We start from the raw sequence: 19,600 nt of genomic DNA on the forward strand, positions 1-19,600 counted from the left end.
AGAACGAGGCTATAGGTGCACCGGTAATACTGGAAAGCATTCCAAGGGAATGAGACAGAGTAAATGACCAGTAATGCATCATGACAACTTCTGTCTACAAGTTATCAATGGATGGACATGCTTGGGAATAAGTGGGATCACTATTAAAGGAACACTCAAAATTATAGTGGAGAATGTGATATTCCAGTGAAAGGTTGACATCAAAACTAAATTATTCAGCATGGGCCAAACTAGAATGTGATAAGGCTAGCAGTGCTACACATTTTTTTAATCCAAACTTTATACTATCTTTGGTTGACAAATATGATGATAATGGACTATCATAATGAGCTCTTGTCACACAATTAATGTGTAAAGATATAAGCACATAACAATCCTTTTTAATTTCCTCTTGCAAACATTTGAAGGGTTTCTTTTTTATTAGAGTACAAGTTCACCCCAATATAAAGTTAATTTGAATAAAAAGAGAAAAATCCAACAAGCATAACACTGAAAATTTCATCAAAATCGGATGTAAAATAAGGAAGTTATGCCATTTTTAAGTTTCGTTTGATTTCACAAAACAATTATATGCACATCCTGGTTTGTTTGCAAATGAGGGGACTCATGACGTCACCTGCTCACCATTTCCTTTGTATTTCATTATATGAAATATTCTTCTTATGTTCTCCTCATTGTAATATGAAACAAAGTTCTATTCCTCCCTGAACATTTAGAAGTACCATTATTTAAACATTTTATGGTTCAGACAAGTTGGTCCTCATGGTCAAATTTGTAAAAAAATTAAATATTGTATAAGTCAAACAATAAAAAACTTTCTTATCTTACATGGTCCCATTTTGATGAAATTTTTAAGCGTTAGGTTTGTTTGATTTTTCTCTATCGATTCAAATCCACATTTTTCTGGGGTGGACTTAACCTTTTAAGAAAGATCCAACTTTCCAAACAGTAACCCCTATCTTTCTAGATGAATCTGAATCTCCCATTTCCAAGATATAGATTTTGATTTTTAATGTCTAGATATCAGTTGTGGGTTGGTCTATATGGAGGTGCACATCTTAGTTGCATTTCGTTTGTTTGTTCAACTGATGGGTCACAACTGAATATTGCCATTGAACTCTCACATCGCTGTGTCAGTGCAAGAACGCCCTAAACACCAAAAAAATCATGCATCGCATGCGCCCCAAGGAGTGTGCAGATGTGCATTACATAAGGGCGTTTTTGCACCAATGTGGTGCATGAAATGTTTTGCTAAGGGCGTTCTTGCACCGACACAACAAAATGTGCATTACTTACACCTAGAGGCGGACCAATTCATGAAATGGGTTTACATTCTTACCTTAAGTACACAGTTACTGTTGACGAGAAGATTGCCCGGTTTGATATCCCTATGTAAGATGCCTGCAGAATGCAAGTACTTGAGACCTGCATTATAAGAAAGGATCACCATTAATTTATGTCACAGAAATATGTATGTAAATCATCACACAGTTTGAAAAAATAATAAGAGAACATTTCTAAAGAATAAATTTATGTTATAGACCTAGACTACCCTATTAATTATCATTTTCCTGTCAACCATGATAATAATATGATCACATTTTGGTTTACTAGGATAAGACACAAGAATAAATACTATACATCAGGATACTATAGATAATGAGAGCACCCTTTAGCCATAAGAAGCCCATTGAAAAATATTAGAATTCACGATAGCATCCAATGATGATGATACATGAATATGCCTGGGACGGCCTAATTATTCTCTCGGGTCTAAAAACATTACATGATTATTCTAAGCACAGCCAGTGACTTAATAGAGATCAGCATGTACACAGGAACTGGTTGATTCATTGCTAATACCTCCAATTTGAAGAGACATTTGGAGATTCAAAAATTTGTCACAGATTTGTGGAGTCTGTTTTCTGCCAAAGTATATTTGAATGAGGTATGAACTGATTTTCTCATCTTGATGATATTTTGATCTGATAATAAAGGAAAACTATAGATGAATATTCACTTTTATCACCAATTAATATGGAGATTGATCCATCAGTATAGTCTACTTAGTCTAGACTTAATTCAAATTTCATTCAAAGGAAATAAAGTTCCAGTCTTGAAAACATATAGCCATAGCAAAAGTTTCTTAGGGTGTGTTCTTCTCTTCATAAGGTTACAGCAAAAAAGAAAAAGTGGATATGATATATCGACTATATTGGTGATTAGCTAAAACCCGTTTCAAAATTATTGTTTTAATGGGCAATGTCTACACCTATGACATGTGTTGATTGCCTAGTCATGATCTTCCATAAAGGATATTGCTATTTTTAACATTCCAGTTATCATATTTGGAACACACTGAATCCGACAGTATATTTTTGGATATGACCTCCACTGTAAAATGGATAAAAATCAGGAATCAGTACTGGAGTCAACGTAATAGGGGATTATGGCATGGGCGTGCACATGCGGACCTGTTCACACAGATGAATCAAATGCCACGCAAATTAATTGAATATACGAAGGGGTCATTCACACAGGTGATTCTGATAATGAATACATGTTTAACAGCAATTTGAAGCATTGTTCAGATACAGTGTGACAAAACCCAGAAAAACAGTTTTATCGTGTTCAGACATGCTGAGTCAAATCACCCTGTTTATGGTTATTAACACACAAAAGGCTATCTGCTCATCCAACAGAAAGTGTAAAAAGTTGTGAAAGAGAACTCAACACGCCATAATAATTTCATGATGACATCAAAACAAACATGGCACATTCAAACAACTATGGATAAATCATTTGGCCCTAATATTTGTGCAGATTGTTATTAACACAATTGTTTGATCACCTTGCAACAAAAGGTTATCTTACCTTCAGAACATTTTTCATAGTTCATATCCTGGCATCTTTATATGCAAACATATGTGGACTTTTTATCTTAAAAAATAAATCCTAAATGGGACGTTACCTCTGAGAATTTGGTAGAGGAAGACCTTGACATGATCTGAGCTAAGAGGCTGAGGAGATACGATGATCTTGTGTAGGTCGCTTTGCAGAAGCTCTGTCACAACATATCTGATCATGAAATATGGTCAAGAAAATTGTCATATATTGATCAACAGATTTATGTCCTCATTTAAAAATATAACCAGGTTTCTTATATCAATGCCAGCATAATAAGTAGTCTGATAAACTGGAATAAGTTTTGTCCTGCAAACCCCCTAAAAAAGTGAAAGGTTTTTTTAAATTAAGACATCGTAAAGTTGAAAATTAAATTATTACAAGTTTCTTATTAGTGTAATAAGTTTGAATGTTGTATTTAATAGTATGAATATGTTCCTCATCAACATCCAAACAATACCATGACTTTTTGCCTACTGAAATCTACATATTACATAATTTTATTTTCAATGGGGAAATTGGTGAGATGATGAAAAATGAATGCGTACAACTGTTTGTACATGTATCTATGGGTTTAAAGGCCCATCTCACAAACTGATTTTTTCTTTTTTTGTCCAGACAGGTGGAGGTACCAGTAAGGTTTATAAGAATACTAAACCACGCCATAAATACTGCAGACTGTTAAAAAATACAAAAAGAAAATAGTAAATTTAGCATTAAAAAAAATCTTGAACAATAGTTCAAAGTTCCCATATCTCATCATCCTTCTTTTCCATTTATGGTTGACCAAAAACACCACAGTTGCTTCCATATAGAGCTAAAAATAATATCCAATCTTAACTGAATGATGATTCCTAGATATATAGAATTCAAACACAGTGTGTAGATCCTGGTAATTTACAAACACAAAATATCTTTGAGCTACCAAGCTCAAGAAATATTATTGGTAAGTAGAAACAGGGTAAGATAAAAGAAAGGATAAGCACTGTTATTAACATTCCCACATCCTGTTGTGTAAAACACTACATATTTTTTTTAATAACTTGGCCATAAATTGCATTTTATTTGGAGCCAATGATTTTTATTAGTTGTGTGCTGTTACCAATAACATTGATGACATTAGGCCCTTATTTTTACAGACAAATATTACTAAAATGATGGCAAAAATAGGAATAAAAACAATTATGAGTAAAATATAAGAAATTCTTTCATACATGTATATTGCTTCACAGATTGTAACATAAATTCAGGAATGCAAAGTTCAAAATTTCCTTTCCCTTTTCCTTAATATGAGGGGATGTCCCTATTATTTGGCAGACATGTACCATTTTCCTTTCAAGCAATAAGGATGAAAAGGTGGGGGAGCCTTAAAATGGTCTCATCTTATGAACAACCAAATAAGCTACTGACAACATAATTTGAATTTTATTTTTGAAAGGGGCACAATTTCATAACTAGCTCTGGGCACATTTGTATCTAGATACGGTATCTTGGACTAATTTGTCGTCGCTATGATTCTCTTGCCTGAAACATTTTTATACATTTCAATATTCTAAATCCTTTTAAACTTCTTAACTCTAAAAAAAATTGCTGGGGTAGAAAAAGATACCAAAAAGATTAAAAGTAAAACCCAACTAAAAACGAACCAAATTAATGAAGTGAAATTAATAAAAATATGATTTGATATTGGAGTAGAAAAAAAAACATCACAAAATACAGAGATCGTAAAATGATATAACAATCACTTCAATCTAGCTGATGAATGCATTCAACATGACCATGAACCTGCCATCTACTTCCGGATGTAAATCCAAATGGACTGTTCTTAATCCACTCAGAGGATATCATTTACACTGATAACGTGCTGAATGAGAGGAAGATAAATATCTTTCAATCTTCCCTTTCTGGGTTCAGTGTGTTGGAAGTTCCATGCATCTTTCATAATGAATATTACAAACAGGAAGTTATGAAAGATGATGATACTTTATAATGACTGATATTTCATTATCTTAACCCATTAGAGACTGGCTGTTTATGCTGCAATACACATTTTCCATAGGCCCTAGTCTGCATGTATACAGGCTCAGTATCCTCTGGATTAAGATTGAAGTCCTGTATTTATTCTCTGATCCATAATTAGACAGTACTAGGGAGACACTCTCTACAATGCATGATTTCCCTTGAAAATGCAATTAAAATCACAATGGAGAGCTGAGAGGCTTTTCTTGAAAGTTTGTGGATTGGGACAGCAGATCATCTGAAGATTTGCACCGGACGAACAAGAGTCAAGAGATTCCAATGCTGTCCCAGTCCGCCAACTTTCGACAGAAGCTTCTCAGCTCTCCATTGTGATTTAACTTGCATTTTCAAAGGAATTGTGGCGTTGTAGAGAGTGTCTCCATAGTGAATGCGAAAAGTCTGGACTGCTTGTTTGGTACTGCATTATGATAATAAATAAGGTATAAAATATGATTGCTAAACTTTTTTGGATTTGTATTTTCTGCCAGATTTTTGCTCCAACATTGGGCTTTAAAAATTGCTATGTGGCACTCATAAGCCTCAAATCAGGTAGTGTGGTCGTTAGGTTGATTTTTTCTTCTTTTTTTATGTATATTCCTACCTTCACTGCTGGGCTTCCAAATAAAATCATGAGAAGGAATAATATATATATGCAGTTAAACACATATTTCAGTGCTTATCTAAGCCACTGGATACAAATATGAGCAAATTATTGGCCCAAATCACTAAAATATTGCCATTGTATAAGTTTAACAAAAATAATAGCAAGTCTGTAAGTCGTATTTTACGTTCAGTCGCATGAGGGCAGCAAGCATAAGATTTTTTTCAGACCTTATTTGAGCATATCGTTTCAAAAACCAATGCAACACAAAACTTTCCTAAACTTGTCTATAATTTGCAGACATCCTTATCACATTGAAAAAAAAAACATAAAAAAGAATAATATCAACAAAAGAGGGACCTGGCTCAAAGGCTGAAAAGAAATATTTATGAAATTAAAAATCAGAGAATATTTCCCAGGTAGGAGATGAAAAAAAAGAGACAGACTAGATTAATATTTGAAGTGAGTCATCCAATCAATGACCCTCAGATAACAAAACTTTTCTCAATAAATATTTCTGGATTGATTCTGTGGCTATGATTCATGTTATTCTGCTCATGTATTAAAAAGGGAGAAATATATTCTCACTTATTTTGCCTGCAGGGCAACTGATGTTGTATGATGACATATAAGATTGCCCTTCCATCTACATCACAGTGGCTTGGAAACCTGGTCGCCCCACAAAGTCTGAATAAATGCGCCATATAACTCATACACAGACAAAATGATATTTCAAGTTTATCTCATTTGTGAGACATTAACTTTGTGGAACACAATGGATGGTTAAGAAAGCATCAAGTAATCAGGTTATGAATCTAATTCAAATTTTGTTGAAATAAAATAATCACACAAAGTCGAAAATTTAAGCCGCTATATGAACTCAAAGTTGGTTGGAAAACAGACACTCACAAAAAATTAAAAATAAATTTGGTTCGATTGCAAACTTTCTAGCTAAATGTGCTTGGTTGAAATAAATCAATCAACTTGTATTTGTTCCAAATTTGAGTCACTTATATTTTTCTTGAAACAGACAGATCAACATATTGCCTGACAAGAACGAGACAGGCATGGCAGCATCATGGTGGAACGCAGTAAAATCCCTTTTGTATATCTGAACAACGAATATACAATGTATGATATCTTTTGTATAATATAGTATCTTTTTGGTAAGTTTGTATTAATAGACTAATCAATAAGATGTCAAAATGTTTCAATCATTGTCTATAGCTTTTGAAAAATAGAAAATTACTCTGATTATGTCAATAATTCACATGGGGAGACAATTATTCGTTTGTTTTCATTTCCTTCAAAATTGCCCAAGCGCAAAGTATTTTTCACCAGGACATCTCAACCATAAATTTGTTACAAACATCTCATGCCACTCAATTAAAGATTGCTATACTTGTGTTGACAACTGAATGCTCATTAGGCATTTACATTCAGCATTTAAACATTTAACAGCATGTTTCCATGGTAATGGCTTCATTATAAAACTCTTATGGTTGTGCAGCTTCTACTTTACTGTAGAAAGATTCTGTTAGGTAGCATAGACAAATTTTTGTCTCACAATTTTATAAAATATCATTGATTTAAATAAGGGATTAAATACAAAGTTACTGATTTGCTTTTCAAATCTCTCCCTCTCTTCTTAAAAGTCAAGTCCCTGAAAGTTATATCAAATTAATAGAGATCATGATTAAAAATGCATATCTCTGATAATCTCATTGAAATCAGATGAACAGTAAGAAATTTACAGCATTTTGAAGCATTACTTCTTATCACATCATTGGTGGTATGCAAATGATGGAGCTGATGTCACACATTGAATAATTCTTTTGTATTTCATTACATAACAAATGAAATATTTCAAGAGCCACTTTTCTACTGCATAATTTTGTAGAGCTGGATTATAGTTAGACAAGAAAGACAGTCAAGAAGTCCAGATTTCACAGAGCAATTGTAGCAGGAGTGAACATAAGAAAACCAAGCAATATAGGAAACCCTTGAAATAATACAAACACTTTGGGCTAGATTCATGAAATGTGCAACCCCCCAAAAGTCAAGCAAACCCATGACATTTCAATTAACCCACTTTTTATCACATGCCCATAAATCCTACTCATTTCAATAAACAGTTAGTGGCAAGATTCGTTCACATAAATTAAACTTCATGCAATGACTAATCAAAAAGCCTCCACAGATTTCAAGAAGAGATCAGAAAGAATATTATTGTAATTATTCTTTGTTCTCCAATTAACAGATCTCTAGTACGTTTCTGAATGATAGGAAAGAGAGGGAAGGTGATCTGACCAGAGGTAAAAACATGGTCAAAGCTCGACTGCGGATACCCCAAGACTCCTCTCACGTTACCCAGAAGAGGAAAATTCAATTTCCCTTGCTCACCCCAAAACACGACATCCCCAGATTAAATTGCGTCAACGCTTGCTCCACGAACCCCCGAGATGTGCGCAGGATGGAGCGCTTGAATTATGGGTAATTATTTGCGTATGTAATGATCACCGGAGGCAAGTAAAGCGTGACATAAAGAGGTGAAATTAAGTCATTTTGACAGACATATCTTCTCCTTGAGTATGATGGGTGCATAATGTAGAATGGTAATGATTAATGGGTTCCATTAATGACATGTGAAATGTACTTTCTCTGAATACGTCTCATCAGATTCTTTGTTTTTGTCAACATTACAACTGTATGAAACAAACACTGTCTAGACAAAAATCATACTTGTTTATAAATGAACATCAACACTTACTGACTAGTTACAAATACATAATGTCCAGGATGTCTTCTATGTCTGCTAAAAATCCTATATCAATTACTTTCCAAATTTTAAGAATATCAAAGTTTATACTAATATAGTTGTCAAGCTGGTTCATCTGACCTACACAAAGAAATTGAGCCAATACCCAAATAATATTTGCAGAAGACGTCTTCTTTTTAATGACCTTTTCAGAATAAATAATGCCTGCAGAGACAAAATCACATCTTCATACTCCATACCTCTAAAAGTTTAACATATGTTCTCCTCTTTTGGTACATGTATGTATGTACAAAGGCAATTATTTCTTTCTTAGATTTAATCTTGTTATTCTAATATTCTTATTTTTCCCTAAATGATCCTCATACAAAAAAATTGAAGGTTTCATGCAATTCAATAACATAATAAACAGCCAACGCTACAAAACAAGCCCAATTAAAAAAAACAGTGACATAAACAAAAAGAAAAGACAAAAAATATACACCCATGAATTTAATTTTCATTAAAAAAAAATCACTTTTCTCATTCTCTTGTCATCATTTTTGAAAAGGATACATCTCTTCAAAGAAGTCTACATGTGGGGGCTGAAGGATATCCAGAGCTCGAAGAACCTGAAATGAGATATAGAAATGTGGGGAAACAAAATTACTATATAGCACAAATTTTCTAAACCGATCAAGATATATAGCCTATACTCTATAAGTTGTTTGAATTAAAAGAATGAACTCTAACCTCTAAGGTAAAACTACCAAGCACACAGTTATATTGAATTTTAATTCTTCTTTGAAAACACAAAAACTGAACAATTTAAAAACAATCAAATAATCATAATTTGATTTGAATTGTTTAAATCACCTTTTCGGGGGGGGGGGTGGTAGAATTTCTGAAATATAGCTGAGCAAATGTGAATGGAGTTTTATCCTTTTCAAATATTTCCATGTTTTGAATAAAAATCACTTCCATGATTCATATAAACGTTTGGACATGACACTCATGGCCTATTATGAGGTCAAGGTAACCATGAATAAATAGATTTATGAGTCAAACATTTGGTGTGCCTGTGTGTTACATGCTGCCCTTGACATTACAAATTGTTGTCTGGCATTTGACTTGCTTCACAGAACGAAGAATGTTCAGTATCTTTGCAATTTAAAGGTATTGCTTTACTTAAGCATCAGGAAATAGAGTTAAACAGTGTAAATGTAGTATCTTCCAAGGGAATTGGTAAAAAAATAAAAATAAATTCAAGTTACATAGTATAGGCACTGATATGAACATCTACATGTATGTATATTAAATGTACAAAAATACTATAAACTTTGAAGAGCTCTGAGCATCTTAAATCATACTGAGTATATGGAAGTACAAGATCAATTAAAAAAAAAAAAAATTGCCATCATTTTAGGCGACTGGTCGAAAAACAAATATGTTTTGGTGAAAAAAAGGATTATCATTTACTGGAGGGCATTGCATGGATCGTTAGAGTTAGTTATAAATGTAAGACAATGAGAAAGACTTCACTCAATAAACTGATATTCCCATGCAAGTTGCGCAGATATCAATCATTATAAAGCACTTTACACCAGGCAAATCAACAATTCGATCGAATGGCATTGAAAATGACACCATGCTCATCGACACTACGAACAGCATTGATTCTAAGTTTGCACCGACATCGTAGCAGATCATTCAGTTACTCCAACGGGAGGGATGCTGCCGATAACGCTGCAGAACGTGGGTAGAAAATTGAGGGAGCAAAAAGAGGGTTGATTTATTGATGAGATGTCACGGCTGATGCGATTGCGATACTTCACCCAGAGCATATAATACCCACCCCCCCCCCCCTTCTCTGCTTCATATACAAGCACACAAAGATTAAGCAGGCCTGTATCTCCAAATTGCTGTGAAACGGCTTTATTTTCCTGAGATATAGAAGGGAGAAAGAAGAGGAATGAAAGGGGAATACAGGAGAGGTGCTAGAAAAGAAAAGGGAAGAGAAATTATGGGAATTAAAAGAGAAGGCGGGGGGAGTGGAGGGAGATATGGGATTGACTAAGACGGTGTTGGGGGAATTAAATGAAAACTTTATTGAATAGACCTTCCATACCATACAATTTTAATATTCATACATGTTTTGAAATTAAAACAATATAGCATGTAGTAAATGACTTTCAGGCATTGTTTGTTGTTGATTCATGTACCTGCCGATCAATTCTTTGTTGTCTTCTTCTTAGCCACCTTGTATTCTCATCTGCTTCTGGATGTTCTAGCAATTATCTATTACAACATACTATCAAATATATGCAAAACAGACTTAATATCTTAATACTTGCTCAACTGCATGTATTCCACATTGAAAACTACTCAAGTTCATCACTCCCGAATGTCAAATGTGGATCACCAGTGCATGCATACCATGAATGTACTTTACATGCACACTCCATGGTATATTACATGAATACAATCTCAATCAACAAACACAGATCATGTCATTACCAATTTACATGGTAGCAGTATCTTAATGAAATTTGGGTAATTGGTATTGACTCTGATACACAGCAGCTGTATTGACACTCATACATGTAGTTACCAATATGATAGAGGAATGAAAGAGGGTATTTGTTTTATTTCATAGATGTATTTTAACCAAATAAAGGTTCATAATATAACTTGAAGAAATTAATATTCAAGGCAGTGTTCCTAAGAATAGAGGGAATAAAGGATCAAATCCTATAAAAGTCATGTAATTGTAACCCTTGTCAATTTTGTCTCATAATTGGAACTGGGCTTGTAATTTGAAAAATAGTAGAAAAAAAGTAGAAATCTCCAAATCTTCATGATTATAAACACACCAATCAAAGTCTTGTGAATCTGAAGGATTTCAAGCTGTGTCTACATCAGCTTAAAGGGAAAGAAAATTTTAATACAAAAATAGCAGAAAAAATAATAATCAATATTGGTGAAGGTTTGTGGAAAATCTTTTAAAGATTAAGTTATTAGAATTTTAAGTTTTGGATTTGTGACGTCATTAACGAGCAGCTGCCCTACAATGTTATGTAATACAAAATGCACGAATTTCATTCTTTTAATGGTTCCTGATGACTTATTTTTGTTTTCTATTCATGATCGAGTGTGAAATTATTTGTCTATGACTACAAAAGATACAGTAAATTTTTTTTCTCAATTTTCTGAAAAATAACGACATTTCATTTATTTTTTAACATTCGCTGTGTAGGAATGCTGCTCGCATATGACATCACAAATCACATACCCGGTAATTAAAATTCTAATAACTTTTTAATTCCCTAATGGATTTTTCTCAAACCTTCACTTCAGCAATATTTTTTACAATTTTTTCTGCTATTTTTACAATAAACTTTTGTGAGGGTGAACTTCTCCTTTAAATCAAGATTGTTCTATATCTCCTTGCTCAAATAATCCCTTATCAAGTGCACCAACCCCTAAAAAACATCTCTGTGTCCAAATGTCCATTCTGCCTTACAAAAAGTGCAACATATAAGAGCTTGCCAATGAACTAGGATAATCCAGCAAAGAAATCTCAATCCACAGACTGCTGCCTTCGTTTTTCTGGGTCGGTGAATGCTGTCCAGGGTTCCTTGCACATTGGTCAGTCGAGAGGGTCCAGAGCACCCTTGCCTTTCAGATATTTAAAACATTCAAGTAAGGATGAAGATACTAAACAGTGTCCCTTTTCCCTGTAGAGAATCAACTCTGCTCAAGCACCTCTGGTATTTAGTTCGGTTCATGTCCAAGAAGATACCCCTATGTGTTTCCTACCAAACACTGCAATGTGAAAATCTTGAAGCATTGCACGAGTATTCTTCACAGTACGGAATACTTGGAATGTGAACAGGGCTAAAGCTCTGCTGACCTACTTTTTTTCTCTTGAGTCCTAATTCTTTCACTCTCACTACACGGCTGCAATGAGGAGGACATAAGATGATTTGTCTTTCCTTTTTAGATTAAGGTTGGCAAAATCTACTTCATTGGGAAGGCAGGGCCCCTCCGGACAGTTTTAAGAAGCTTGCTGGGGATGGGGAGGGTAATGTCTGTATTATTCAGAGATAAGCATGTGTGAACGGAACTCATTCATAATGACTAAAAAGAAAAATTGAATAATTGTCAAATTATACACTCTTAAATTACAGCCTGGGTCTAAGGTAAATATAAATCAACAGGGGTTGGTGCTCAGCCTTAAAATTCATTTTCAAATCTCACAAGATTTGAAGGGAATGGATAAATGGAGGAGAGGAAGGCAGACATGCAGAAGAACAAACAGACAGGAGGGGGGGTGCTCACTTAAAATCCACTCATTTCTCATTCAGCATTATATCCATATACTATCCAGCTAATCACTATCAACATCAATTGTGTTTACTTTAAAAATAGATCTACAGCCATTACCATTTGGCATTGGCAGTGGGGACAATGTCACCTCTGCAATATAACATGGAGAATTCAATGTCAAACATAATGTCACTTTCAATGTCCTTTTCATGAATTTCCTTGGAAGTGAGTTATCAACTGTCAACTGCAACCATTTGGGAGTTAGTTTGAAAGGTTTAGCAGAGGAAGTTGGCAGTCTGTGCATGATCACTAACATTTGACTTTTTCCTATTAGTTGATGGTGATGTTATTCACCCTTTGTGAACTAACTTGAACTTGTGCTCGTGATGAGGTGAAATACCTCATGGTTTATAGTTCCAATCTACATGTAACAATATATTATAGTGCACACAGCATTGTTAGTGAAAATGATAACCTGAGCTATTGTGGCAATCAGTAAAACTATCACTGTCATAAATTATTTCTCCAGCACAATTTACACCAATCATCAAGTTAGTGTTACTCTAAAATGGTATGTAATTCAATACTACAACACTAATTTCATCTAATAATCAAATACAAACAAACTTGTAAACATAAAACATGTACAAGGAAAAATATTCACAATATGCATTTTAGATAAGGGAAAATGCCTGTCAACATTCCATATTCCCTGTGGCCAATTTACTAACGGGCTGATAGGTTTAGAACCGTTCTTGGTTGACCTTATAAACACAATTAGAGGAGAATCTGGAAACATCATTGTGCTAAAGTTTGTCTGTGTCATTGTTAATCAATTTGACCCATATACTGTGAGAGCATTAATCCTGAAAATATGGATTTATCATACAATTAGTTAATCTGATTCAGATTTCTGAAAGCATTGTTCAGTGAACAATCACTATAACAGGAAGTAAATGAACAACATTGGAGTGACATAACTGAGAGTTGTTTGGAGACAAAAAAATGACATTGGCCTTGATACTTTGATACAAAATAATTTTGAAGTAGTATACAACACAAACATAAATACCTCATAGGGTGATTTGGTCTAGGATATCAACACCAATGAGAATACCACAACTCAAAATGAGTCAGTGGTAGATTTTTATTCAGATTGAACTTCAAATATAAAACAAATGTCAATAAATGTAGCAGTATCAAACAGGCATAGAGGCTAATACATATAAATAGCCCCAAAATGATAAATACTGCATTAGAAGAAAGTGTGGAAGTGACATTCACTGAGCTCTTTTATGAAACGTGGGGGAGTATATTCTGAAGAATGAGAAGGAAATCAAGACATTTGATGTGCCTTTTACTGTAACCCCTGAGTAAATGATGCACAATATGCGTTAATAGTCTATAATGACATGGTGTAGATGGTTGAGTAGATTGATTGGAGTAACCAATTCAGTGTAATAGGTCAAGCCAAGTCTACCAAGATGGCATGGTTTATTAATAACCCCCTTCAATGTGCGTCAGTGATCCCTGGTTCGTTGTCAAGGGTTGAAGGCAGGGTTGGTTTATAGAGGCCTAACCAGGCTGGAGGGATGTTGCTATGGGAGTGGAAAGGGGGTGTGATGAAGGGGTCAAGTTTGTTTGGGGTCAAGATGGGTAGCAGCATGAAGAGGATATAGGGGAAGGCCATCCACCATGCATGAGAGAGGTAAAAATATGAAGGGGTAGGGAAAGGAAGGGGGAGGAGGATGGGGGAAGGAGATACAAAATTGTGGACAAAGAATTTAACTTGAGAATAAGACGGTTGGAGAGGAAAACACAAATGATGGTGATGATGATGATGACAATGACAATGACGATGATGGCGATGATAGTGGTGGTGATGATGCTGATGATGATGAGTTTCAAAATTCTGTGTAAAAGTTTGAATCCCACACTTTGTGTTTTCAGATAAAAATTTTTAATCAAACTGAGGCCAGACGAGCTGACAAAATAAAGGTCCAGCTTAAGTTTTATGAATCAATATTTTAAATTCTGATTGATTCATGTTCATGAATGCATTATATTGTGAAATTTTATGGGTAAATATTGATTGTCCTAATGAGGAGGCTTACACATACTGACTTAATAGTATTTTTTTCTAAAGATTGTATTGTTGTGAAGAACTGAAACATCAAATGAAAAGAAAACAGTGGGGCTCAAAATGAACAAATGCATGAATTGTGAAAGTGATAAATTGCTAGCTCATTAGTACCGTAATAAAAAACATTACCAACAGCAACACAGAATACTAAGAGCTTAGCATATGCATAAACTGTATGCAATATCGTTCATGGGCCTATCATGTTACCTCTTTCTGTTTGATAAATATTTGTTAATTTTAACCATCACAACAACAAGACAGATGTAAGTAATTGATATTTAGAGATGATTTATTATCAGGATAGATGGGACTTGATCATTGGTATGAAACTAGAATACTCTTAGAAGATACCATTAAAACAACACACTTTGATCCAACCCCATTTAGATTATATCATAATGCTTATTAGGGTATTTTTATGTTTCCCCTGGTCTAACCATGCAAATCATTCCAAAGAAGTTCTCTTCATGGATAAAGGCCCATCATTAGAAAAGTGCCTTTAACAAATATTATATACCCAAATATTATTTCTAAAATGAATTGTTACTTTAATCCCCATCACTTCCTGCCTTTGAAAGCATAATTTTTTTAACTTTGCAATACAGGAGTATGTTTTTATATATATATATTTCTAAAGTGTCTTAACCTTTTGCTTTATTCTGTTGACAAGTCCTGGGAATGTTTAATAAGGCATCTTGTATAAAGGGATTTTTACTAATTTGTTCGGAGCCAAATCAGATGCAAGGATTTCAGTAGCCTATAATGGTTTTCAGTGTTTGTTACATGACATGCTCTCAAATCACTTATGTCTTGTTATGCAACTGATTTGTTTACTCGGGATTAATAATGCTTTTTAATGTAGAAGATAATGAATACGGCCATACAGCTGAGACCTTTTTGAGATTGAAGGCAAGTCTGGCTCTCTTGATTACAGAAGTGAAGCAGAAATTGTTTCTGATGTTAATTCTCACGTCATCATGTTGATTCTTTCCGCCTCTTCAGACAATGAATAGGGATGATCAGATGAAATTGCATGTAATGACTTGTTTCTGTCAGCTTCACATAAACAAAGTTTGAGGTGGTTTCTGTAATTTTTCTATAACTGCTAATTACCTGGAGAATGTTTATTTTTTTCTTGTCAACATGTTTTCTTGATTGCCGAAATGAATATAAATAATGATAATGAACAAACAACATTTCAAGTGATAATCTAAAAGGATTTTATTGAGTGTTCAATAAATAACATAATCATACTTTCTTTATTTCTTAATTTCTTTCATAATCATTTACTTATTTACCAATTCATCAATACATTTTCTACTCACAGATATTTTAGAGCTTTATTCATTGATTTTATGTAGCAATTCTTACCAATCAATTCTTTCATTCAATCAATTAATCAACTTTCTTGGCAGAGGGGGCCAATTATTTCATATTCAAAATTTCCATTTTGCATATAAATGACAATGATTGGGCAGAGGAAGTGTGTTAGAGGGATGTATGCAACAATGAGCAAGGAAGAGTGAAGGTAAAATGCAGGAGAGAGGAAGAGATATAAAAATGTGAATACATTAAAGGGAAGTTCACCCTGAAGAAGTTTGATTGTAAGAAATAGCAGAAAATATATTGGTGAAGGTTTGAGGAAAATCTGTTAAAGATTAAGTTATTAGAATTTTAAGTTTTTTATTTGTTACGTCATAAACGAGCAGGTTCCCCATATGTTATGTAATATATAATGCATGAATTTAATTTTTTAATGGTTCCTGATGACTTATTTTTGTTTCCTTTTCATGATCGGGTGCGAATTGATTTGTCTAATATACAAAAGGTACAGTAAAAACCATTTTCAATTCTTTGAGAAAATGACATTTCATTGATTTTTTTAACCATTTGCTATGTAGGACTGCTGCTTGCATATGACGTCACAAATCAAATAATTAAAATTCTAATAGCTTTTTAATTCTCTGATGGATTTATCTCAAACCTTCGGCAATATTTTTTTACATGTTTTCTACTAATTTTACAATAAACTTTTTTTTCAGGGTGAACTTTCCCTTTGAAATAATTGAGCTGTTCAATTGAGGTGTACATCTACTTACATTGTCATGATTAAAGAAGAAGAGCATCTTGAGCTCCCGGTAGACCCTTTTGCACGAGATGAGGTTCTGGAAGACGTGGGGCATCTTCTTGAGAGCGACCCGCTTGCCATCACGAGGGTCCGTCACTGACCTGATGATGCAACCAAAGAGAAAATGGAAAAGCAAACTTGTTAAAGCATGTATTAATCAGATCCATGGGGGAGAGAGAGTAAAAGAGAAATGAAAAATAAGTGTGAAACTGGAAAAAGAGACAAAGAGAAATATAATTCAGTGTGAATAGAAATGGAGTAAGACAAAATGAAGGGTCAAGCGTGGAAAATTGAAAGTGAGAACAGAGAAATGAAAAAAGCGGTCGTCAATGACGAAAGAGTAACAAATAAATGTGTATCTACCAGAAAGACATAGAAACAAAATACATAGAGAAGATGCATACATTCACTCACAGGCCTAATTTTTCACGTAAAAGCAAATCCATGCATATTCATGTCTTGGGGCTCATGAATTTCAGAATTTACTAGTATACTATGCATAGCATACTGAAAGCAAGGACAGGACAGGGGGCTGATTTCAATAAAAAACCTAACTTCAAATTAACTTTTAATATTTTTTATCTACAGGCCTCCTTCAATCCACTTATATTAATCTGACCACAAGAGCCATGGTCATCCAATCTCCCTTCATATCTCATCTGAATGCTATGAGTGCGATGACCCTAACATGAACTTTCTTCAAAATACTGATATTTCTGCCAGATATCCAGATCTAAGGCTGTGTTTATGCTTCCACTTCTCAGGCCAGAATCAGCGTTTCCATACGTGATTAGTCCAAAACACGGTTGCGTCCATGCTTACTTTCATTTAAACGACGTTTCAAAACGTCGATCGTAAACTCACAAAAAGGAGCGTTTGTAAACGTCGTTTGACCAGAATCAGGCTTTCTGGGGAAGTATAAACAGAAGTTACAGAACCATGATCGTAAACGTGTTTAAATGACGTCATATGGTACATGCTTCCGGTGAGATGAAAATCCGTGGGCAAATACAGTCGTATTGCTCCATGGTCGCATGTAATACCTCCACGTAATAACAACACTCGGAAAAAAAAACTTTCGAAAAAAGGCGCGCCCAATTTGACCTCGCTTTCCTGCTCAACCAAAATTACGATGCGAAGCCAGCTGGAGATCGTGATTTCGCCTCTGAAAAGTTCAGCATAAACAGCACTCCCAGAACCACGTTTACGATCGGCGTTTTGAATCGACGTTTGAAAACGCTGATTCTGTCCTCGCAATGGAAGCATAAACACACCCTTAGTTTGCAGTTACGGAATACAGACTCTGCAGTGTGCACCACCCTAACCCTTCAATGCCAAGTCAATTCAGAGCTTCAATGGCCTAATATTTTCATCAAAATCTGTTAAAAAATTATAAAGTAATGGAATTCCAATGCTTTGCATTAATACAGTGAAATAGTATTTACATGTATGTATGTTGTCATGAATTAACGGGTGAGGCAGGGATGTCACATCACTTGAAATTTTAATTATTGATTTTTCCATGTGTATAAAATATATCCCATATGTAATAAAATATGTTATGGCAATGATGATCTGATACAGAAATTTGTAAGCCACTCTGTTTTTTCATCCTTGGAGCAGAAAATCAAAATAGTTTGAATTTTGTATGAAAATATGCAAGTTAGGAGGGATGATAATATCACCAGCTCATTCACAATATATGCTTTAATGCAACTTTTTTTTATCAAAATAATGCACAAAACTTCAATCAGCTTCTTGTGTGCTTTGCTTCTTTAATTTAATTTTATTAATTCAACTCATATTAATTTCAGGACAGAGATATCTCAATGATTCAAACAATTTTTTCAGAAGAGAGATGACTATATGTCACAGTACGTAAAATTATGCTAGTGGATGAACGTTAATAGTTGGCTATAACATACAAGCATTAAATAGGAAATATATACAGAATTACAGATAGATATACATCAATGCAGTCATTAATGATATGAATTCTTATTAATCTACCTCATTTCCTTTGGCACAAGCTGTGAAAGTACGTGTACAAGTGAAATAAATTTAAGGGAAATGGATTGTATCATTTGTCTTAGCAGGGACACCAGTGTATAGGAAATGAGGCCAATGCTAAACTACACTTGACATTTTAGATATAAATGCATGTGACTACTTCATGCATGTAGGCCCTACATGATTCATAAACCAAGAATACATACTTGCAAACAAAAAAAACCGAAAAGAAAATCTACATGAGAAGTATTGCTTACATGTCAGGTAAGGATTCGATATCCATTGTGTCTTAATTGCATGCATATCCCCATTTCGGCAAAAAAGTACTCTTTTATTCGTTTAATCCTTGAAATAGATCATGACAGAGCTACTACGTGCAAATATATTTTTATTATCTCTTTCTCTGAAAATAAATTTGAATCAACGCAAGACCACCAATCTATTTCCTACATACTTAACAAGGCGTAAAGTGCAGATGAAAACAGATTACTTTAACAGAAATTCTCCTCAAAGCAAATTCCAACAAGAACTGACCTTATCATATTTTGAAAAAAAATGTCATTGGCATATTGTAGGTTGTGAGGTAGTTTGCCTGAGCCTTTGTATTAGGTTTTAATATGGAAAGAACAGTCGGCCACAGGAAGAGCTTTGACATATGTTGTTTTTTGTAAATATACCAGTTTTCCTGTAATTTGTCCTTTCTTACTCAAC

General features: G+C 34.1%; 1 protein-coding gene across 1 annotated transcript in view; it reads right to left on the reverse strand.

Annotated features, from left to right (window-relative positions):
• Positions 1-19,172, reverse strand: part of LOC129253612 (serine/threonine-protein kinase NLK-like) — a 37,383-nt gene extending 18,211 nt beyond the window's left edge. Inside the window, exons 1-5 of the mRNA XM_064095910.1 lie at positions 19,147-19,172; positions 16,851-16,980; positions 8,856-8,911; positions 2,972-3,078; positions 1,340-1,425 (exon numbers count right to left, since the gene is read on the reverse strand). Coding sequence (XP_063951980.1) covers positions 1,340-1,425; positions 2,972-3,078; positions 8,856-8,911; positions 16,851-16,980; positions 19,147-19,172 — 405 coding nt within the window. The remainder of the gene's footprint in view (positions 1-1,339; positions 1,426-2,971; positions 3,079-8,855; positions 8,912-16,850; positions 16,981-19,146) is intronic.
• Positions 19,173-19,600: the final 428 nt, after the last annotated feature.

This window comes from Lytechinus pictus, chromosome 2 (genome assembly GCF_037042905.1).
Source record: "Lytechinus pictus isolate F3 Inbred chromosome 2, Lp3.0, whole genome shotgun sequence".
Lineage (NCBI taxonomy): Eukaryota > Metazoa > Echinodermata > Echinoidea > Temnopleuroida > Toxopneustidae > Lytechinus > Lytechinus pictus.